This window comes from Nerophis ophidion, linkage group LG13 (genome assembly GCF_033978795.1).
Source record: "Nerophis ophidion isolate RoL-2023_Sa linkage group LG13, RoL_Noph_v1.0, whole genome shotgun sequence".
NCBI classification, from domain to species: domain Eukaryota; kingdom Metazoa; phylum Chordata; class Actinopteri; order Syngnathiformes; family Syngnathidae; genus Nerophis; species Nerophis ophidion.
The window spans coordinates 41,619,524-41,644,331 of record NC_084623.1 but is presented as its reverse complement, the minus strand read 5'-3'; the positions used below and the strand labels follow the sequence as shown (position 1 = coordinate 41,644,331).

At 40.6% G+C, this 24,808-nt stretch overlaps 1 protein-coding gene and 1 long non-coding RNA gene across 6 annotated transcripts in view; one reads left to right on the top strand and one right to left on the bottom strand.

The window, feature by feature from the left end:
• Positions 1-24,808, top strand: part of LOC133564583 (uncharacterized) — a 69,118-nt gene that overhangs the window by 666 nt on the left and 43,644 nt on the right. Inside the window, exons 3-7 of one of the 5 annotated variants that reach the window (XR_009809306.1) lie at positions 5,651-5,760; positions 8,485-8,558; positions 9,419-9,492; positions 12,872-12,927; positions 13,694-14,135. This is a non-coding gene — a long non-coding RNA (uncharacterized LOC133564583). Of the gene's footprint in view, positions 1-5,650; positions 5,813-8,484; positions 8,559-9,418; positions 9,493-12,871; positions 12,928-13,693; positions 14,136-22,261; positions 23,122-24,808 lie in introns of those variants that run through there. The other 4 variants (XR_009809303.1, XR_009809304.1, XR_009809302.1 and 1 more) reach the window with 4 other exon arrangements.
• gap43 (growth associated protein 43) lies at positions 4,525-23,864 on the bottom strand. The gene is made up of 3 exons (XM_061918974.1): positions 23,582-23,864; positions 14,782-15,400; positions 4,525-5,746 (listed from the first exon to the last, which is right to left on the bottom strand). Exons 1-3 carry the CDS (start codon positions 23,609-23,611, stop codon positions 5,667-5,669), a joined length of 729 nt encoding a protein of 242 aa, XP_061774958.1. The 5' UTR covers positions 23,612-23,864; the 3' UTR covers positions 4,525-5,666.

Here is a 24,808-nt window from a genome sequence, read left to right as displayed (position 1 = left end):
TTCCCCATTAATTTGAGCGAGGATGAAAGATTTGGGGATGAGGCTAGTGAGAGTGAAGGACTAGAAGAAGAAAAAAAAGACGTGGGCAGTGGGAGCGATTCAGATGTTATTAGACACGTTTACTAGGATAATTCTGGAAAATCCCTTATCTGCTTATTGTGTTACTAGTGTTTTAGTGAGATTACATAGTCATACCTGAAAGTCGGAGGGGGGTGGTGACCGCCAGTGTCTCTGAGGGGAGCCACGGAGGAGCCAAGAAAGATATGTGATTGCATGCAGTACATGCATTTTTTCTGACAAAATGGGAAGAATTAACACATTTAATAAGAGAAAATAAAGTACTTTAGTGACGGGGCCACATAAAATTATGTGTTGGGCCAAATGTGGCCAATTTGACTCGTGTGTTTAGAACAAAAAAACTAAATAAATTGCATGCAATTGTATGTCGTTTAAACTGTCATTATCTCATCACGCAACAAAAACTATAGAAAACATATATTATGTGCCACCGTACCAAGCCTTATCTGCTTATTGTGTTACTAGTGTTTTAGTGAGATTACATAGTCATACCTGAAAGTCGGAGGGGGGTGGTGACCGCCAGTGTCTCTGAGGGGAGCCACGGAGGAGCCAAGAAAGTCGCAGCTGCCTACGTATTAAATTTTAGACGATTTCTCTTCTTAGTTATTATTTCACGGCGGAAATCTTTCTTTTTGCCTGAGGCTGCTCCATTATCTCCGACGACGATTACATACAAATGACCAACGACAGAAGTGCGGCGATTCTGTTGGCAGCAGCATCTCGTTGACAGATGCGCTTCCTTATAAACACAGTTTGGCGCGCAGGCGTCAGTTCGACACAGTTTGCGAAACAGCTCATGATCGGTCACGTGACTTTCTAAAAGCGGTACGCGCACCGACACAGGGTTTGCTGTATGAGCTTGACGCATGCGCCAATGCATCGGTGTAGCTACTAATTAGTTACTATGGTCATCTAGTTAGTTACTATGGTAATGTAAGTGACAGCAGCTCAGACGAGGCAGCAAGCACTGTGGGTGGGGAGCGTTTCCACAGATGCGGAAGGAGGTTTTCACAACAAAGTTTTAAAGCAGGGGTCTCAGACACGCGGCCCGCGGGCCAATTGCGGCACGCGAGACGTTATTTTGTGGCCCCCACCTTAATATGAAAGTTTATGTTAGGGCGGCCCGCAAGTTTTATATGAATGGCGCGTTGTGTTATTTGGCTCTAAAATGTCTTTTTCAACGTTCTGGGTTGCCTACCCCTGCGTTAGTGGAAAAGCGGCAAGTGAGTGAAAGCGAAAGAGACATTGCCGTGGAAATGAGGGTTTTCTTACGTGCCCGGATACAGTCACACCGCAACACCTGCCCGTCAGTAATAACAGTCCCCGATAACCTGGACCAATTCAAACCGTTATTTGTTTTTTTTTATTGTTTAATTTGCATTTCCTCACACGATGAACACTACATATATTTCTATATCATTAATAAATATCATTAACTATATGACACCGTCACTTTTTTGCACTCGCTATCCCGGTACTTTCCCGGCTTTTATCCGCCGACCGCCGTGTTGCGGTAGGGAGGAAAAGTTGAACGACACACATTGCGGAAGTAACATTATTCTCCGTGCGTTGGCAAAATACAAATATATTCCACAACTCCAAACATGTCTTTTTCGAAGTCTGCAGTGAAGAGAAAGATTAGTGATGTGCAAAGAAAATTCCAGGAAAAGTGGGAGATGCAATATATATTTGTTGAGCACAGGGGCACCCCGACGTGTCTTATTTGCACAGAGAAAGTTGCGGTGCACAAGGGATACAATTTGAAACGTCATTTTACAACTAGACATGCTGAGGAGAATGCAACATTTTTTTTTAGGAATCTGCATCCAGTGGCCCCCGGGTAAAGTGAGTTTGAGAGCCCTGTCCTAAAGCTTAGCGATGTATCTGATATCTCAGATTGTAAGTTGGTTTATTTTGTACCCTTCGCGTTCATATTTCACTGGCTGTTGCATTTTTGTTGTGTTTCACTTGACTGTAAAATGTGTCGATCGAAATGGGGTGTGACGTTCATATATTGTCAATATTCAGTGTTTTATCCTTCATAGAAAAATGTAAAATTCCATTATGTTTTTTAAGGCGGTCTGTAATGACGTGTTTAGCATTCAATCCGACATTATTGTGAGGTTTTGTATTAGTGTACATAAAAATGGATATACTGGCCCCCCAGACACATTTTTTTCTCTAAATGTGGCCCCCGAGTCAAAATAATTGCCCAGGCCTGATTTAGAGCGACGCAACCAAATACTGCCCACATGTAAAATTTAAATTGCCACTGTCGCAGTAATTGCCGTCACCACGAGAGGACGTCTTCCATTTAATTATCCATCCATTCATCCATTTTCTATAATTGAGTTAATTTTTCCCAGATCATTTCCTTGTCTACTCATTCTGACACTGTGAACTTGAGCGATGCAAGCAGACACCTACTTAATCTTCTTTTAAAACTGGGTGGTTATCAAGTGCAAGACTACCATAAAGAACTGCTGTTCAGCTTTGTTGAACAACGATCATCTAGAATAGTGTTTTTCAACCACTGTGCCGCAGCATACTAGTGTACCGTGAGATATTGGGAAATTATATTATTTCACCTACCTGGGTTAATAATATTATTTGCAAACCAGCAATCTGAGCTGTCAAGAGCTCGGCAGAGTAACTGTAATACTCTTCCATATCAGTAGGTGGCAGCAGGTAGCTAATTGCTTTGGAGACGTCAAGAACATGATTTGTCGTGATCACAATATGCAGATGACAATGGTAGGCAGTGTGCAGGTAAAAAGGTATCTAATGCTTCAACCAAAAATAAACAAAAGGTATTGACGCCAAGGGATGGCAATGTAAAACGAAACTGGCTGCAAAGTAAACAAAAACAGAATGCTGGACGACAGCAAAGACTTACAGCGTGTGGAGCAGCAGACGGCGTCCACAAAGTACATCCGTACATGACATGACAATCAACAACAAAATAGGAGCACAAGACAAGAACTAAAACACTACACACAGGAAAACACCCAAAAACTCAAAATAAGTCACGGCATGATGTGACAGGTCATGACAGTACACCTACTTTGAGACGAGCTATAGTGATGCATGGTTGGTTATGATTTGGATTTACTGTATGTCCAACTATTGCGAGAACGACTTTTTACTGTCAATATCGGCTGCTGAGTTTAATTTTCTAATGTTTTTGGCTAGTGTGCCTCGAGATTTTTTAAATAAAAAAAATGTGCATTGGCTCAAAAAAGGTTGAAAAACACTAATGTAGAACACAGATGTCCAACTTAGGTCCCACCACATAATTTTATGTGACCCAGGAACGCCTAAAAACAATATGCGTCACTAAAGTACTCGATCTTTTCTTACTAAATGTATTCATGCTTTCTATTTAGACATAAACAATATATGTACTGCATGATATTTGTATATATTTTAAGCTTAAATATTGTCCAGTATTGCAACGAATATATTTGTATACTTTATAATTGTTTTGTCAAAATAAATAAATTCTTAAACATCTGCCAGACTTATGATTTCAAAGCAATATATCCATCAAATTGTACACTGTAAATATTACAACAGATTTAAAGGTAAAACTTACGGTGTTTTAATGGCTTATCACTGTAAATTTAAAAAAAACTGTACCACTGTGTTTACGGTAAAATTTTGTCTCAACTGAATTGCCAGTTTTTTTACTTTAAATGTACAATTGCTGTTGTTATGGTATATTTTGGAAATTGAAAAACGGTACTACATTTTTGTTTACAGTAAAAAAAACTGGCAGATCAGTTGCCAGAATTTAAAAAAAATAGTTGCACTGTTCTTCCATTTACAATATGTTGTATGTGTTACAGTAAAATTCTGGTGTCTGAATTGCCAGTTTTGTACTGTTAAAAAAATACAATAAAATGGAAAAAATCTATATTTGTAAAAAAAAAAAAATATATATATATATATATGTGTATATATATATATATATATATATATAACAATCAAATTCATTTGTTATTCACTGTTACAAGCAGCCCTCTGATGGCAGCCATAACTGCAATGTGGCCTTAAATGAAAACTAGTTTGACACCCCTGATCTAGAACAATTCCACATCCATCCTTTTTCTACCGCTTATTCCCTTTCGGGGTCACGGGGGGGCGCTGGCACCTATCTCAGCTACAATCGGGCGGAAGGCAGGGTACACCCTGGACAAGTCGCCACCTCATCGCAGGGCCAACACAGATAGACAGACAACATTCACACACTAGGGCCAGTTTAGTGTTGCCAATTAACCTATCCCCAGGTGCATGTCTTTGGAAGTGGGAGGAAGCCGGAGTACCCGGAGGGAACCCACGCATTCACGGGGAGAACATGCAAACTCCACACAGAAAGATCCCGAGCATTCCACAAAATATGAAATATTATTTTCCACCTCCCCTGTCTTGACACAAACACCACAGTTGATGATGATAATTGGCACATTTGCTTTATTTTGAAAACAGACATTGAAACCATTTTTCTTTTTTTCCCTCACAAGTTGGAACTCTTTGATAGGTTAAAATTGGACATTGCACTCACTGGAACATAGGAAAAGTTTTTTTTTCGTTGTTCGGTCATTTGTGATTCTTTTTCTTTTTATATATATGTTTTTTTTCTTGACAATTGTGCAAGAGTATTATTCCAATTCATATAAACTGTCATAACAACATCAAAGACATCAAAAAGAAGCCGCCACACCTCTTTAATTTTCATAACTGCGAAAAACGTTCCCCTCAGAGGGAGAGTTCCCATCATGCATCTGGTTCGATGGTTCATGCTACTGCTCTCATATTTGGTTGTCAGGATATAAATTGTCTTGTGGAGACATAAATACTTTAGCAGATTTCTTAAGTTTATTCTATGATCACATCAGGTCCTATTTCTGCCAACGAATGTGCAGACTGTTTGTAAAAGGGGTGTAGAGTAAAAGAAGCTTGAATCGAATCAAGCACAGTAGAGGGAAAGTAATATTATTGTCCTATATGTTGGTTTTTGAAGTGTACTATACAGCTCTCCAACTGGAAATGGTACACATTTATTGATACATTCTTGTCATATCATATGTTGGCGTTTTCAATACACTTGTAAGATAATGAAAACTGGAGTTGCATTGTAAAACCAGCTTTTTTGTGCGTGCACTGGCCGAAGAAGGTTACTTGCAACGAGTATGTCGTGATAGAGTAATGCAAAGCAAATGAATGTATTTGCGATGCATTTTAAATGTGTATATATCCAGTTGGGAGGTTGTTGTTTTTTTTTAAATCCACGACCAGATCCCTTACAATACATAGTAAAAGATGTTAGAAATGAAATCCACCTCGTCAGCTTAACAATCATATTTCAGCATCATCATCAACAACAACAACATCATCACCACGTTATCATATATTAGCTTGAGCCAAAAAACGTCACGCTGGAAACTCCCCCAACATGAGAAAAATCATTGCCACACAAAAAATGACAAACAAATAAAAACGGGCTGCCTTCGCGCCGGGAAGGCAAAGAGCAACCTTTGTTGATTTTTGTTTTTCTTCATTCTGCTTCTAGGAGAGTAGACGTCGCCTCAGTCATCCTTGGACTCGGTAGCCTCTGCAGCTGCATCTGCTGGGGTGTCATCCTCTGCTTTAGACTCCTCTGCAGCATCTGGAGAAAGAAAAGTAGGAAGTGAAGGAGTGGGATGGAAAAGATGAAAGAAAATGATAAGCTAGCGTAAGACTTTTCACATCACGGCCCAGAGTGATAAAACTCCTTTTGAATCACACACTCGGTTTTCGATTAAACATTTTTTTTCAAAATTTTCTCCCAAGTTTTCGTATCCCACGTATCATTTCGCAGAATCAATTCCGCAAGCAAAGAATCCCTTGCGTTGGCAACTCAATCTTCCCTGCCCTCTTCTCTCCGCTCATTCCTGTCCTCTCCAAAAAGAGTTTTCAAAAATAGGTAACAATTATTACATGTTGTGTTATGAATGTAATGTGTTATTTACACCTATTTTTTTACATGTAAAACTATAATCATGCTCTACAAAATATGTTTTGTGGTTGTATGGTTGGGAGTCTGTAACAGATTAATTAAATTAGCATTATTTTTTATGGGGAAAAAATGCTTCAGTTTTTCGTACGATTCGGTCCTTTAGAACAGGGTGTGACGTTGCAGTTATGGTTGCCCTCGGAGGGCCACCTGTTACAGAGAAAACACAATATGAGTGTAAAAGGGTTTGCCTCATGATATTATCACACGATTGCCAATGACTTATTATTATGTATATTTCTATGTACACTGAAAAAATATATAAAAAATGTACAGTGGTTTTTACAGCATTTTTAACTTTAAAACTTTTTATTTTTACCATAAAATCTATGGTTATTGCAAAAGTGTCTGACCTGTCAGTTTTTTTGTGTAAAATTTATTGTCATTTTTACTGTGCTTTGAAATCATAAGTTAAGCAGATATTTAAGTATACAGTGGGGCAAAACATTATTTAGTCAGCCACCGATTGTGCAAGTTCTCCCACAACAATACAGAGGTCTGTAATTTTCATCATAGGTACACTTCAACTGTGAGAGACAGAACGTGAAAAAAAATCCAGGAATTCACATTGTAGGAATTTTAAAGAATTTATTTGTAAATTATGGTGGAAAATAAGTATTTGGTCAACCATTCCAAGCTCTCACTGATGGAAGAAGGTTTTGGCTCAAAATCTCACGATACATGGCCCCATTCATTCTCTCCTTAACACGGATCAATCATCCTGTCCCCTTGGCAGGAAAAACAGCCCCCAAGCATGATGTTTCCACCCCCATGCTTCACAGTAGGTGTGGTGTTCTTGGGATGCAACTCAGTATTCTTCTTCCTCCAAACACGATGAGTTGAGTTTATACCAAAATGGATACATGGAAGAAACAGCAGAGGATTGGGAGAATGTCATGTGGTCAGATGAAACCAAAATATAACTTTTTGGTATAAACTCAACTTGTCGTGTTTGGAGGAAGAAGAATACTGAGTTGCATCCCAAGAACACCACACCTACTGTGAAGCATGGGGGTGGAAACATCATGCTTTGGGGCTGTTTTTCTGCTAAGCTGACAGGAAGATTGATCCGTGTTAAGGAAAGAATGAATGGGGCCATGTATCGTGAGGTTTTGAGCCAAAACCTCCTTCCATCAGTGAGAGCTTTGAATGGTTGACCAAATACTTATTTTCTACCATAATTTACAAATAAATTCTTTAAAATTCCTACAATGTGAATTCCTGGATGTTTTTCCACATTCTGTCTCTCACAGTTGAAGTGTACCTATGATGAAAATTACAGACCTCCGTCATCATTTTAAGTGGGAGAACTTGCACAATCAGTGGCTGACTAAATACTTTTTTGCCCCACTGTATTAAAAAAAAAAATTTAATGTATTTTAATCTAATATTTGTTGCTCTATTAGATCATATTGAAGTTTAAAAGATATGTGATTGCATGCAGTACATGCATTTTTTCTGACAAAATGGGAAGAATTAACACATTTAATAAGAGAAAATAAAGTACTTTAGTGACGGGGCCACATAAAATTATGTGTTGGGCCAAATGTGGCCAATTTGACTCGTGTGTTTAGAACAAAAAAACTAAATAAATTGCATGCAATTGTATGTCGTTTAAACTGTCATTATCTCATCACGCAACAAAAACTATAGAAAACATATATTATGTGCCACCGTACCAAGCCTTAAAGAGTTCCCATATTATGTTTCTACATATGATTTTTTCATATACCCTGGATCCATGCAGTGTACTTATACACACCGACTGTAAATAATGAAGAGGACGAGTGCTCCTAATGGGCCCATGAAATATTTAAAGTGAAAGTATCCCAACCTGTCATATCTGATATCATGTGATGGCCACAGGGTATAGCAGTAAGAAAAACATCCAGCGGTGATTTCTTGGTTGGTAGTTGGTAGTTTCTGATAGCACCTCCATTTTTTTCAAGCCCCCTGAGAACATGCTGTTGAAGTCATACTGTACAATGACCTCACACTCTTTTAATAGAAATATGAGACATTGAGGGATGACATCATTGTGTGTGTTCTTCAGCGTGTATGTGAGCACAAACGAGAACCGGACTAAAACGTGTGAGTGCTTCTGCATTAATGTATGAGTAGATATGACTCATGAGTCATAGCATGCTTACAGGTTAAGTGTAATCAGTATATATGAGAAGCGTCTGAGTCATTGTAATGTAAACACAGCTTGGCTCAACTGCAATCAATTATTTTGTGGACGTACTGGAGATGAAATCACCCTTGTTTCGGAATGTGGTCTTTGTTTTTTTTGTTTTTTCAAGCTGCCAGTAAAAATCATCATTATCATTTTAAAACACTTTTTGTTTCAGGTTACTGACAAGCTGGAGCCTGTCCCAGTTTACTCAGGGTGAGATAAGAAGAGGCTGATCACAGAACTGACAAAGTAAGGGACATTAGAGTCTTTTTGTACAGTCATTATATTAGTCATTTAATATGGAACTGTTTTTTCAGCACAGTAAAAATGTTTACTTTTTTAAAACTTTTATTTCCTGCGATGCATTTGGATGGTGTATCTTTTATTTAATCCAGTTTTATTCATATAAGCCCAATAACTTTTTTTGTCTGGAAAATAATTATAAACAGTACATTGTAATTGATAGATATGGAGTACCGCAAAGCTCCATCTTGAAACCACTAGCTTTTTGTCAGTGTATGTCGTAACATAAGCAGCTTTTCCTTTAGTAGCTTACGATTTTGGGTAGTTGTTTTTTTTTTTCATCAATATTGCCAATGCGGTCCTAAATTTAAAGAAGGAATATGTTCATATTGGTCAAAGTCGTACAGTCAAACTCTATGTATAACAACCACACTCTTGAAAGGATTTACTGCAAACATGCTTGTCAAATATCCATCCATCCATTTCTATACCACTTGTCCCTTTTTGGAGTCGCAGGGGGTGCTGGAGCCTATCCCAGCTGCATTTATGCGAGAGGCGGGGTAGACCTGCCTGGACAAGTCACAACCTCATCGCAGGGCCAACACAGATAGACAACATTCACACTAACATTCACACATTAGAGACCATTTAGCGTATCATCTCTTTAATTTCTAGAGAGGGCCTAAATGTAACCAATTTTAAATTTTTTTATTTAGTTGTGTATGAAAAATAAATGTGCAATGGTAATGTTTTTGTGATATCTTTAGGTACTTTTTTTTAATTAAAATTAGACTAGGACTGTATAAATGCACCCACCTTATCCGATTAGAACTAAAGTTACGATAATTAATTTCTCTATGTTACAGTATGTTAATTAAGCATATTGGGCCCAACGGTTCTTCGTGTGTGTGACAGACGTCCCCAGTGCAGATCGTGACCGGTAAGGATCATTAATCATTCATTTGAATCAGAACACCTGTTATCTGCGCTCTGCTCTATGCAGGCCAGCTTTCCCATGGAGGTGGTAACTATGACAACGCAGAGACAGTGCCTCTCCGTGACCTAGATTTAGTGCAGCTCGGTTGGTGTCGGTGTGTGTGTGTGTTTCCCTCTCGGCCCCCACCTATTCTAAGATGGAGCATGCTCCAGCCACTGTACCTGTCTGACCCACACTTGAAAATCCCTGGACCACAAAAATCACTTTTGTGTGAGCGTGTTATTACATTAGGGCAGGGTGGCGTCACTGTTTTTCTTTCCTGCCAATATGTACAATATGTTCTATTCAACTGAGAGTGCAATTGTGGAAAATAATGTAGAATTAATCTCTACAATGCTGTTGGTTCAGCCCTGAGTTTGGCATTCAAACAGCCTGCTGGGCATGGCTGGTACTGAACATGTCCTGTTTATTGGCCTATGGGTCACTAACAGCAAATATAATCTCAGCATTTTTATTGCCATTGTGAAATGGTTATAAGCAGTGGTGTGAACTGAATGAAGTTCATGGCTGGTAAGGCATTGGCTTATTTTTTTAAACTTTAAATCCTTGTGGTCAAATTCATATTAATACAGGTTGATTGTTAAGAGGATTAGACACAGGCATCAAACTCACGGCATAATTTGATGAGGACGGGAAAGCCTGGCAATAATGTTTTTCAATAAGCGACTTCGTCTTTCTTGCTAAATGTGTTTCAATTTCGAAACAATAAGATTGCACCATATACAATACATCTCCTTAACACAGTCCTTCTCAAATAGTGGGGCGGACCCCCATGGGAGTGCGCTAGGGGTGTAATGCTACGTGTATTTGTATTGAACCGTTTCGGTTTGGTTCGGAGGTGCACCGAACGAGTTTCCACAGGGACATATTAAGTAGCGTACCGCACGTTGTGTAAACAATGCACACCGAGGCGTAACACAAGGCATGCTGGCAGCGACCGGGCTACGATAGACTGAACGTACCTCCTCTTTTCACCGGATATGTCCTCTTTTGCGGGGCTGTCTGGGTGGAGTGTCTTAAATGCCTCAAATGTCCGGCATTTTAAGTTAGGGTTGCGTGTATTTTCAATGTACGTTCAGGGTTAAGAAGGGGTTAAAAACAATACAGATTGTGCACGCAGCAGCATTCGTGAGGGAGGGGCAGAGACAGAGAGAGCGAGAGAGTTATGATAAACGCGCATGCGTCGCCAGCTTTTTATCCATAGATTTATCAGATTTAATTTTTTATTGTCTATAGCAGGGGTGTCAAAAGGGTGCCTCGGAAGCCATTTGCGGCTCACCTCTAATGTTTTAAAGGCCCAAGGCACCTTCTAAAAATACTATTAAAATAAAAACATAAACAAAAGTGAAATAGAAAAGCTTAAAGGCTAAATGTAATTTAGAAAAAGTTGCAACGTTGACTACTAATTAAAACTGTCATTGCTCAAAACATGATATTGAATCAAAATCAATGTTATTATGAATTATTGACCTATCCAAGGTTCCGATTACTTCACATCACATATTCCACTAAGAAAAATATTTTTGGTGGAAGATTTTGCAAATTTGGTAAATAAATTACCAAAATATTTATATATTTTTTTTTTTTACTGTACCGAAAATGAACCGAACCGTGACCTTTGAACCGAGCTACTACCGAACCGAAATGTTTGTGTACCGTTACACCCCTAGGGGGCGCGGTGCGATGGAGTGTGTGACTTCGGGGAACATGCTTTTTGTGATGTACCAATCTATCAATCAATCAGTGTTAATTTATATAGCCCTAAATCACCAGTGTCTCAAAGGGCTGCACAAGCCACAACGACATCCTCGGTTCAGATCCCACATCAGGGATGTGAACCAGAATATGATGAAGCATATGTAGCACTTTGCTTAACTGTAACCATGGTGGGAGACAAGGAAATACTGACGTCTTGTTTCTTTTAAGCTTACAATGTTATGCAGCGGTATATTTCTTACAATTTTATAGACACATTATACTATTTATAGTCGTGTTGGAGAGTAGGGAGGGCGCAAAATATTTTTTTCTTCCTGTGGGCTGCGTGACAGAAAATAATTGAGAAGCACTGCCTTAACCAATATTATTTGATGCATCAAGCTGTTACACACTCAACTTTAATATCTGCTTCTCATTTTGACTTCTGTTTCAAAAGCAGCGTGTTGGTAAATAATGATAATAATCAAATGTGGGGCCAATACTGTAATACCATGAAGCAATCATATATTTTTATGGTTTCGCAGTCACAAGCCACCCTGTCAGGGCAGCCGTAACTGTGGTGCGGCCTACCAGAACATTTGGTTTGACACTCCTTGGAAAAGAGAAAATAATAGAATAATCCACATTGTGTGAATGTCGTTTTCAAGTACTTCCCTTTTTTCAATGATAAATCTGAGAAACCATGTACGGGCTACTACTGTATCTGTGGCGTAACAGTGTTAGTTATTAAAATTGTTGCAGGCACTTTTAAAGTAAACATGTGAAATACAGATGTGTTAAAAACTAGGACTGTCTTCAATTTAAGATTTTCATGCAGTTGAGTCTGAATCGATTTTGCTAAATGTTTTACTTGTATTCTAGCATGATTGTTAGCAAGAGCACATCTAATGAGAGGCCCCACAAATAAACATACCTCATTTGCAACCTTTTCCAGCTGAAAAGGGCTAAAACAGTCAGATAAACAAAGAAATCCAGATTGGATAGTTTAGTGAGATCCTCACACCGGACCTGCCAGGGTGGGTGAGCTTGGTGTAAATTTGACTGGGAAATAAATGTCATAATGAGGTTTCCGTCTACTATGGACTGGACTCTCACATTATTAACCGTATCCATTCAGCATTCATTGCACCGGTCACCCAAGGGGGGAATCCCCACATCTGCGGTCCCTTCCAAGGTTTCTTGTTGTTCGGGTTGGGGTTTTTTTCTTGCCCTAATGTGGGATCTGAGTCGAGGATGTCGTTGTTGTTGTGGTTTTTGCACCTCTTTGAAACATTTGTGATTAAGGGCTATGTAAGTAAACCTTGATAGAACCCGTGGAATAATCATTACGGTTGCCAGAGAGGTGCAGGGAGGAAGGCTTCTGCCTGACATAACTGGTCGAACGTACACCCCGTCGACGTGCACCAAGTTTAATTTCCAGCGAGTCCCACAAGGGTTGACAGGTGACTTCGGCCCACCCGAGGCTCGCCGTGGTGGGCTCTAAGACAACCGATTAATGTCCAACGATTCGACCACGGAGCTATCCCTCTCCAGGAAAATCTCTGTTATTTTGTTGTTAAATTCCCCTTTATTAATTAACTATTACTTTTGCTTTTCCTCTCTGCAGGAAGATGGTAGCAACGTATGTCGCTGTCATCTCATGTACACTCAGCGGCCTTCACGGTGAGCCAAAGTACTGTGTTTTTATGTATGATTAGCAAGAAAAATGTAACACTTACATTCAAAACATTACACAAGCTTTCAAAAATCATGGCACATAATAAATGCTTCTGCAAACATTCTATTGGCGACAAGGTGACACAAAACGGGAACGCGCCGTCAAACCCAGTTTATGCAGAATTGTGCAATCACGCGATAGGCTCTCCGGTTTCTGCCCTGTATTTGACTAGGAAATGTGCAAATTCAGTGATTTTTTCATAAGTAAAGTCAAAATGGTGACAATCATATTGAAATACATGTGTAACACAGTTGGTAGATCGTTATTGTTTTTTTATGATGGCTCTGTCTCCTGTCTCTCCCTGATCGCATGTGACTGTTATATTGGTGGAGAGATCCATTCATCCATGTTCTACCGCTTGAGATGTGATTATTAAAGGGGCATCAGACTGTTAGAAGGTTGTTGCGGATATGTAAAACGTTATTAGTGAGATCAATACCGTATGTAGTTTCACTATTATTGATTTACAAATTGCAAAGGGCATGGCTGTAATTCGGTTGCGTCTTTATAAAACGGCACCATTCACTACTGTGTATTCTAATTCTAATGTGATATGAGTGTATGTGACAAAAGATGATCCTCTTATTCGTAAAGTTCTTGTTTGAATATTTGCTACGACCACCAAGGTCTGTGTGCCTTATCTGTCTGGAGGTTGCATCTTGCAGGATGAGGTTTAATCTAATAGACAGCTGTGATGTCTGTGTTAACCAGTCGACGCTGGAGGCCTGCCAATCATCTGTAAATCTTCAAGGCACGTAGCTACACCATGTGGCGCTTGCTACATTAGCAGAGGGATTCATATGAGCCCAGTCCTAGGTGGATCTCCCTTTTTGAAATGCTGAAAATGATGGATAGTGCCACTCTATATAGCAAGTGACACTGTGGTCAATGTTGGAATTGCCACAAAACATATTTTAGGATATTCAACACTACTGCTATCTGGCTGCTGAAGTGGTTTGTTCAACCCCCTAAGTCAGTGGATCTCAATCTTTGTACCCCTGTGACCCCTGTGAACATTTTTTTAATTCCAGTACCCCCTAATCAGAGCAAAGCATTTTTGGTTGAAAGAAAAGAGATAAAGAAGTAAAATACAGCACTATGTTATCAGTTTCTGATTTATTAAATTCTATAACAGTGCAAAATATTGCTCATTGGTAGTGGTCATTCTTGAACTATTTGGAAAAAAAGATATAAAAATAACTAAAAACTTTTTGAAAAATAACCGTTTCAATTAAATAAAGATTTCTACACATAGAAGTAATCATCAACTTAAAGAGCCCTCTTTGGGGATTGGAATAGAGATCCCTCAGGATTCATGAACTTAATTCTAAACATTTCTTCACAAAAAAAGAAATCTTTAACATCAATATTTATGGAACATGTCCACAAAAAATCCAGCTGTCAACACTGAATATTGCATTGTTGTATTTCTTTTCACAGTTTATGAACTTACATTCATATTTTGTTGAAGTATTATTCAATAAATATATGTATAAAGGATTTTTTAATTGTTGCTATTTTTAGAATATTAAAAAAAAATCTGACATACCCCTTGACATACCTTCAAGTACACCAGGGGTACACGTACCCCCATTTGAGAACCACTGCCCTAAGTCATCACGTCTTATGTGTCAGGTAAAGTGTGACAAATGGGGCCATATGAATCCCCTTCACACATTAAGGATTTTTAGGAAAGCACATCATTTTTTGTTTGAATCTTGAATGTGCAAATATCATTTTTGTCTCTGAACTCAATCGCTTTAATTTTAAAACTGTGTTACTGCGACAAGCATCCCTACCTTTATCTTTTGTTTGGTCAGGCTCCTCCTTCTCGGCTGTCGGGCTGACAGCAGCAGGCACATCGGCTTGTCTGGCCTCCTCCTTTTTCTCCTCAGCCTTCTCCTCCACCTTTTTCTCAGCTGTGATGGGACTCTTGGCCGCCGCAGCCTCCACCTCTTTGGGCTTCTCTTCAGCTTTTTCCGCCGCCTTTGGCTCCTCTTTGGGGGCCTCGGAAGGCGCTGAAAGAGAGAGAGCAGCAAGTGCCGGCGCTAAAGGAGACGTCGCTGCTCCTGCCGGAGAAGGAGCAGCAGCAGCTGGCGAGTTAGCAGGCTTTTCTGCCACCGGGCTTTTGGCTTGGCTCATTTCCTCCTGCTTTTTCCCCTCCTCTTCTGCAGTATTCTCCTCCTTAACCGGGGACCCCGCTGTTTTCTTTGCCTCTTCTCCGCCCTCTGTTGCTTCATCTGCAGCAGCAGGACTGTCTCCATCCTTCTCTTCTTCTCCATCTTTCATCTTTTTCCGAGTTATGTGTCCACGGAAGCTAGCCTGTATTTTAGTGGCAGCCTTGTGGGCCTTGTCTTCAGGTTTGTTGGTGGTGCCATCCTGCTCAATCTTCTGGTCCCCATCCTCATTCTTCTCCACCTTGTTGCCAAAATAGGAAGTACATTAATATCTCACGCAAACATATAGTGCATCCGGAAAGTATTCACAGCATTTCACCTTTTCCACGTTTCCATATTATGTTACAGCCTTATTCCAAAATGGAATAAACCAGTTTTCTCAAAAGTCCGCAAACAATATTCCATAATGACAATGTCAACATTTTATTTGTAGTTTTGCAAATGTATTAAAACTACAAATGTACATAAGTATTCACAGCCTTTGCTCAATACTTTGTTGATGCACCTTTGGCAGCAATTACAGACTCAAGTCTTTTTAAACACAATGCCACAAGCTGGGCACACCTGTACATAGCTGTATTTATCTTAGTCTCGCAAAAGAGCTCCAGCATTCCTCTTTGGAGAGAGGAGAACCTTCCAGAAGGACAACCATCGTTGCAGCAATCGAGCAACCAGGCCTGTGTGGTATAGTGGCCAGACAGAAGCCATTTCTTAGTTAAAAGTTTGCCATAATGCACCTGACAGACTCTCAGGTCATGAGAAACAAAATGATCTTGTCTGATGAGACAAAGTTTGAACTCTTTGGCTTGAATGTCAGGACTTGAGGCTGTAATTGTTGCCAAAGATGCATCAATGAAATATTGTATTGGGAAAATTCTGTTAGTACTTATATTCATGTAATTATATATATATATATATATATATATATATATATATATATATATATATATATATATATATATATGTGTGTGTGTATGTATATATGTATATGTATATATATGTGATGTGTGTGTATATCTATATGTGTATATATGTGTGTGTGTATATCTATATGTGTATATATATGTGTGTGTATATATATATATGTGTGCGAATATATATGTGTGTGTATATATATGTGTGTATATATATATATGTGTGTGTATATATGTGTATATGTATATGTGTATATACTGTGTATATATATGTATATACTATATATATGTATATATGTGTATATATATGTGTGTATATCTATATGTGTATATATATATATATATGTGTGAATATATATATATCAATCATCAATCAATCAATGTTTACTTATAAAGCCCTAAATCACTAGTGTCTCAAAGGGCTGCACAAACCACCACGACATATGTGTGTGTATATATATATATATATATATATATATATATATATTATAGAGGGTGTGTGTATATGTATATATACTGCATATATATATATATACGTACATAAATGTGTATGTGCATGTATCTATGTGGGTATATATATACATATGTGTATATGTATATATACACACACACACACATACAAATATATACATATATATATATATACACATATGTATGCACTATATATATGTATGTATGTATATATACATATATATGTGTGAATATATATATATGTGTGTATATATATATATATATGTGTGTATATATGTATATGTGTATATACTGTATATATATATGTATATACTATATATATGTATATATATATATATTATAGTGGGTGTGTGTATATGTATATATACTGCATATATATATATATATATATATATATATATATACGTACATAAATGTGTATGTGCATGTATCTATGTGGGTATATATATACATATGTGTATATGTATATATATACACACACACACATACGAATATATACATATATATATATACACATATGTGTACAAATATGTATGCACTATATATATATATGTATGCACTATATATATGTATGTATGTATGTGTATATATATACATATATATATATATATATTTATGTATATATATAGCTAAGCCCTGCAATGAGGTGGCGACTTGTCCAGGGTGTACACCACCTTCCGCCCGATTGTAGTTGAGATAGGCGCCAGCGCTCCCCGCGACCCCAAAAGGGAATAAGCGGTAGAAAATGGATGGATGGATATATAGCTAAATTAATAAAAACTTTACATTGTCATTATGGGGTATTGTCTGTAGAGATTTCAGGAGATGATTTAATTTATTATATTTTGGAATAACGCTGCAACATAACAAATTGTAGAAAAAGTAAAGTGTTGTTAATACTTTCCGGATGCACCGTACCTGCTGAGCAGCATGGAAAAAGAAGCATGTAGGTTGACAATCATCGTATTCCATGCATGTTTATTTTATTTTTTACTAATAATGAAATAATGGATGGAGCAGAAAGGTTAGAGGAGGAACAGTAGGCTATTACTGGGTTAGGAACATACTGGAAGTCTAATGCAGAAGTGCTGGACAAGCTAGGTGAAGGCTCTAGTTTTAGGATATGCTCTATGTACTGTATGTGTAAGAAGGGATGAGGAACATACAGTTAGGAGTAGGACGTATACAAGGAGTCATTAAAAGGGGTCTTTTATATTACCTTTGGTAACTGGATCCAAAGCTGTCCATCAAATAGGGGGTTGTTTTATGAGTCATTTAAATCTAATGAAAAGAAATCAAATCAAATAAAGAAAATGATAAACACTGAAAAGTGCAAACAAAATGACTTAGTACATTCAAAATAAATGAGGAAAAAAATCCAACATCAATCAGCATTCACACAAACATATTATTTCAGGCAATCCACAGCCTCTAATGCACACTTTGAATAAATGTGAACATGGAGCAAACACAAATTGAGCATGCAAGTGATGCAACATTAATAAGAGGGAATGATAAAAGGGCACAACTGACGTGTTTTTGTGGTTGTTGTTATTTTCTTTGGATTGATTCAAGTCTGTCCAGTTAGCAATGATTTGCAAGGTGTGAGTCACTGATTTGACGAGTTCATGGGCTGTGGAGGGGATATTTAGTGCCTTTGTGAATCATGAAAAAAGATGGAGGGACACATGCCCCTGGGTTGATTGCTTCCGTGATTTGTTGCACGGTTTGTTGATGGTCCGAAGATGATTTAGTACAATAGTTGCATACAACGCTTGCTGTTCTGTAAACGGAAACACCATCCAATATGGTCAATATTTTTCCCCTCAATAAGGATTTGCACAGAAGCTTCCTCTCATCCGGCTGCTAGGGAACCAGCCGCATGCTTCAGTCTCTTCAGCATTCACTACCATACCCCTCCCAACTATCAAAGGTTACCTTGACAACCAGAGTGCTAACTCATCCCAGTGCTCTCTGTTGGTTGGTGCAATGAAAGAGTACCATGATTGGCAGTGCACCTGACCCCTCAGCTGCAAATAGGTGCTCGTAAAACGGGGAGTGGCGCACTCGGCTAAGTAGGTGTTCTGTGCAACGTAAGGTCAGAGTGCAACTTCCTTTATTTAAAATCAGTTTCACGAGCCTTGTTTAAGTCAGTCAAGAGACTAGGATGTCTAAATGCATCAGCTCACTTTCCTGATTCATTGGCTATGGGGCTTTAAAGTGCGACGTCCCATCTGTTAGGCGTGATTTAGGAGCTGCCGGTCCTAAAACCCACACGTCATCTTCAGGGTCACTGTGTCAGCTCAATATTGCACCAGCGAAGCCAAGGTGCAGCTGTAGTATATTCACATTGGAGCCCAAAGGTTCAGAGCCTGTAAATCTCCTTCAGTATATTAACAGACACAAGTATACCATCTCAAGCAACTTAGGGCCTGATTTACAAAAGGTTTGCGACTTTGCGTGTACTAAAACACGTGCAAACATAATAGCACATGCAAAACTGATCTACTAAATGTGTTCAAAGTGGATGGCGTCTGTTGGGTGGGTAGGATAAGGTTTGCATTCCATTTTGCGTCTCTGTCTTCGTTAATATGCAAAATAAATGCTCATCATCAAATTAGGAGGAGAAAATGCAAAAATAATTATTTAGCACAAGCAATGTGATACATCAACAACTATCACCGTTTTGCAAGCTCTAGTTTGCAAACTGACAGTTTTACACACGGCTGCAGAATCAGTGCTTGTGCTGAACACACACGGACGATGGACAGGCGAGAATTCCTTGTCTTACGAGCGGGGGTCAACATTTTAGACGGTCAGAAATGAAAAAAATGATAGGCAAATAATGTCTATTCAGCAACATCATTTTATAATTGTATAGCTGACTTAAGGGGCTGATATAGATTGTTAAAATATTTCTTATATGAAGAAAATAACTTCTTAAGTATGCATTTTTTTGCGTCTCGTGCAGAGTTCGTGTAGCCTCTCACCAATTAGTGCACCTTGAGTGGTAAAAATACGATAAAAAGTGGTTTCATACTGCAGGATTGCTGCTAAGACGGCCATAGTGTGGTGCAAGTCTCTTGCATGTTTGAAAACATAGCAAAACGCCACAGATAGAAGCATGATAACATGAATGTGCAGTAAATGAGTGTTTCCATGGTGTTGCCCGGTATAGTACACGTAAAGTCCTCATTTAGATAAGGCGGTCTGCACCATTTTACAATTGCATACGTAGTTTTAATAAATGGCACGCGCCCCGCCCACTAAGACCACACGCAATTTTATAGATTGCACACGCTGTTTACCACGTGGTGTTTGGATCTTAGTAAATCAGGCTCTTAGTGACATAAGATCAGAAACAGCACAGACTGGTAATATTCATTTGTATTTTAAAGTCCAAAAGCACATAACAGTAAGCCATACCACACATGTAACCCAATAGAAAATAACCACAAGCAAACCCTGTGTGTAGCATGCATGCTTCCTGGTGACTTATTGGGCCTTTTATTACATTGAATCCCATTGGTGCTTACAATTGCCAAAAATTGGACCCAAGCACTTAACTCTAAATAGAATTACTTACCGGCTGCATACAATGAATCAGCCAAGGAGAGAACAAGACAGCAACGGATGAGGGTGTCTGGGAATATCGTGCTATGACATCATTTTTGGACCGGAGGGTGGGGTGTCAACTACTTTAGAGATTAAGGTGCGTGAGTGCAAATGTAATAACGTGCCAGCAGTGATCTCATATGAATTTATAAAGACAAAGGGGGGGTTCATTGTCCTGATGCATCCATGGCATCACCGTCTGCATTATTGATCATGTATGTTTGTTTCCGTTCCAAAATGCACGACACCAACTTTGAAGCACTTTTAAAGATTTGCTGCAGGGTTTATGGTCAAACCGGCTAATGCAGAGACAATGATCCGTACGCCTTCTATACATTTAAAACCTGATCTTTAACCGCTATAGTTCTTTCAGAGACATACTTCAGTCTCTCACTGCAAATCTGCCTCTGAGAGACGGTGACTGTTAATTGAACCCTGGTCACGTACCTTCCTGCAGGCTCGATTCCCCTCTGTGTCAGTGCGGCACACGTTTTCATTCACAAATCCAACTGCTCTTCCCAAAGGTAGAGGGGAGACCACTCCCTTTAGGCCAAAATAGACTAGAAATATACCCTGATGACTTCACGGGAAGATAACATATTTGCATCTTCCGGTTAATCAAAGGAATAACAAAAATGTGCCTGCAGTTTTTCCCAAGAACAGAAAAAAATGCATTATGTTAATCATTTCAAACCAGATGTAGGACTAAGGACTATGTGTTTGTGGATTTTCATTAAGATGCCATTATGTAACATCATTTTAAGATTATTAAATGAACTGTCAACCTCAAGAGTCTTAATGCCGGAAAGATTGATCGGACTCAGTCATGTGATGAACGTCCATGTCAGAGTGTGTTCTGTACAGTGTCTGACCACTGGATGTTACAGCTGCAGTCTGTCGCTCCCTCACGGTCTGTCTCTGCCCTTGGGGTGGACACCAGCTGTTGCGAGAGCCACACCCAAAGAGCCATTGGCCGAAGCGAAGGATCTATAAACGTGCACATACACCCCGCAACCCCCAACGGTGACATAGTGTCAACCCGCCACCTTCTCATTGCTAGTGCCATTAGGGACTTGTTTCAGGAAGCGGGTGGTTGGGCAGCAGGACAGTTAAGTGTCGGGCTGAGTGATGATCGACCCACCGCACAAGCGCTTCTGTCAAAAATGAACACAGCAGACAGGTAGCTCGACTTTATGCACCTCGCCACGCAGCGCAATGCAGTGGAATGCACACAGGGAATCGTTAAAACACATTCACAGTGCTCTTTGATCTTGGGGGATCCATAAATCAATTCATCGAAATTACTGCATTTCAGATGTTTAGAGTTTTCTGCATAAGTAATTATCAAAGTTCATATCAACGACCTCCCCTCCCCCCTGCAAATGCTGAGGGGTGGAAAAATGATTCAGACACACAGCAGCAGCACAGACCACTGGTGAATATCTCCTCCATGCTGTCTTCAGCTATCCTCGCTCTCTCTCCTCTTCCTGTCTCGCTCACCCAGGCAGACTCAGCAGAGCACCACACCCTTTTAGTCAGCTATCTCCTGCAGATGAGTCAAGAGCGGCTCAGGCGCCGGCAGCCCCTTCTCCCCTCAATCAGCCAGCGATGTTTCTTTTAGCACGAGGGATCCTTGGCGGCCGATGCGCCGGCACCATCGCATCCTCTCTAACAGCCTTTAATTCAATTACACAGACCCTCTGTCTGAACAAAGGCTCTACAATCGCCACTGATCTGACAGGGGGCGAGGGAAGAGGAAAGTGGGGGAGGAGAAGAGCCGGATGGACGATGTGTGGTGTGCCGGTGTGGGCTTATGTGGTATCTAAAACATGAAGCACAGTTTAAGAGGAGACACTATGACAGGCAGGTATGTTCATGGTTTGAGGATTAACACTAGACATGGTGGCAGGGCGGAGCTGAAGAGAAGCTATTATGTCGAATTAGATTAAGGTTATTCTTTTCGTCAAAAAGGGAGAAGAACTCGGGCTGGATACGGACCTAGGGACCTAATCCTGATTTTTCCATCCAAACACTCACATAAGCTTGCAGCCCCTCCCCGTATAGTTCTCACTATCTTACATGCCGGCTTTTTGTGTCCTCAGCAGAAAACACGAGGCTCTTTTCTCCGAGGAACACAGTCTGGGCCAAAGCAGTGCAGGAAAATACTTTAAGTGTTTCAAGTCCCAGATGGATATTTGGCGGCACTCATGCTTGAAGCAGCCTTCTGTGGCTAAAGAGCCGCTGCCTCACCCACATGGCTGCAGTGTGCAGTGTGCAGCGTGCCGGCATTTTTTTTCTCTCTCTCTCTCCTTGTTTCCGCCCCTTCTTCCACACCTCCTCCAACCGTCATCCGTCGTTCCGCCACCATCCAGCTTCATTTCCTTCCCTGCCTTCATGCACATTCTCCCTCCCTCCCCCCCATAGTCTCATTCAAATCATTGTTTTACCTGCACCTTTTCCTCCCCTCCTCCCATGCACTGGGAACGTCCATCCCCGGGCTCCAGCTACTGTCTTCTGCTCGTCTTTCAGCTGTCATCTCCAGCCTGCCACAGTTAATATGACTCATCCAGGAATTAATCAAGCGATCAAGTGCAATCAAAACCCAGCACGTCACGAGTCGGACATAATCATGTTTGATTTAGGACGACAGAATCAGCTATTAAAATACTGAAGCGTTTATGGCTTCTCCATTATTTGGAGCCACCCGCTTCCACGCAGCACCTTGTCTGCCTTTTGCGAATTCTCTGCAAACTAGCACCCTTTCACACCCTTTAAATGAGTGCACACTCCATTGTAGCCACTCCCGGCATTATCCACTCATAAAGCTGGAGGGCTATGGTAATCTATTTAGAGTCATTTATTCCTATTGTAATCCCTCGAGGCCGCTGGCATGATGGTGCTGCTCACTCACTCTGCACCCCACCCTTTTTTTCCTCTCTCCTCCTCACTGAGGAAATGTACTTTCTTCTGTTACCCACTTTTTTTGCCCGAGACAATAGAACGATTTAACCCCTCTTGTCGAGACAGCGCTTCGCAACCGGCGAAAGTTTGCTGCAATTAACACAAACAAAGGCGGATGGCCGAGGATCAGGTGTCTTTCGATAACCGTTCACTTTTTATAAGTGCTTGATCGATACGAGCGGGGATGCCCGGCGGCTCCGGATCAAGTTACAGTCTTGAGGCGGTCCGCGAATACACGGCGTGAGGTCTGGGGAGGCACGGTAGCGGGGGTCCATTCATGCAGGCTAATCACATCAACGAGGCGTGTCTATGAAGACAAACCGGGACCCCCGGCCGCAAGTCAAAGTAAATTACACCGACGTCTTCTCTAACGTCTGGCTGACGGCAAAGGGACGCCGGCAAAGTTCAAAGTTGCACCTGTTTGAAATGGAAAAGGCAGGGGGAAAAAAAGAGCAGTTTACCGGTTTGGTTCTTCTTATGCAGCACAGCATAGTTGTTGTCGTAGTATCCTCCCTTTTTCTTCTCTGCTTCTTTCTTTCCTATTTTTCCTTTTCTCTTTTCCTCTCTCTCTCTCTCGTGCACGCTCTCTCGCTCGCTTTCGTGCACACACACACACACACTCTCTCTCTCTCTCTCTCTCTCTTTCGCTCGCTCGTTGGCTGTATCAACAGCTACGCTGCCCAGTGCATTTACTCATCCCAGTCTGCACTCTCTTCAGTAAGTCTGCCTGGTTGCACCTCTCTCTCTCTCTCTCTTTGCCTGACAATGCCTACAGCCCGCCCTTTAAAAACCCCACCCTTTGCCTTGCCCCCTCAACCCTTTTCACACTACCCCCCCCCTCCCCGCACGCACACACACCTCACACACACACTCATACAGATGATCCCCCACCACCTATTTTAAATCAGCACTCTGCTTTTTTTAATATATATATGGGCTGTTGCAAAAACCCCTCGACCCCACCCAAGGCCTAAAGACAGGCCATTCTTTTCCTAGACAATTTTTGTTGTAGCACAAGTCCTTTTCCCCAACTATCAAACGTCTTCCTCTCAGACCGTGCTCTACGTACTCTGCCATTAGTGTTACGATCCAACGTCCAAATTGCCAAAGCCCTGCCGAAAGTGTGTTTCCTGGCACTGGCCGGGTAGGAAGGTGTGAAAGCGAGCAATGATGATGGCGCATGCATGCGTGCTTGCATACAGACAGCACTCTTAGGACACGTCACCCCCCCCCACCCCCCCTATGCCCAGCGCTCTGTTCTCATGGAAACACTAGCAGATAGACTTGGAGAGCAGAGGAGGAGGAGTGAGTTTGTGTGTGAGGGAGAGAGGAAGGGATGAAGGTAGAAGGAAGCAAGAAGGCCGGGTGTGGCATGCTTCCTCTGCCCCTCCCTCCCCCGTCTTTTCTCCCGCTCGTTTAACACGCGCGCATTTATCCCCCACATTGTAATCATTAGCGTACAGTACGGCAGGCAAACACCCACACTCTCGTTTGTCTCTCCGAACACACAAATACACGGCGTGGTGTCACAGGAGCCCCCACCCCCGCTCCCCACGCCAGCGAGTATAAGCAGATGCTATAAGGACACACATGAGAGGGAAAAAGGGATGGACGGACAAACAGGGGGAGTGGACGGAGAGGGAGAAAGAGTCGTGCTATTCGTTTCTGTTACGGGATTGTTACTGACG

Coding starts and splice junctions, on each gene's coding strand:
- gap43 (XM_061918974.1), bottom strand. CDS start 23,611: ATGCTGTGCTGCATAAGAAGAACCAAACCG. Junction 15,401..23,581: donor GCATAAGAAGAACCAAACCG/GTAAACTGCTCT, acceptor TTTGGCAACAAG/GTGGAGAAGAATGAGGATGG. Junction 5,747..14,781: donor TGACCAAACAAAAGATAAAG/GTAGGGATGCTT, acceptor TTCTTTCTCCAG/ATGCTGCAGAGGAGTCTAAA.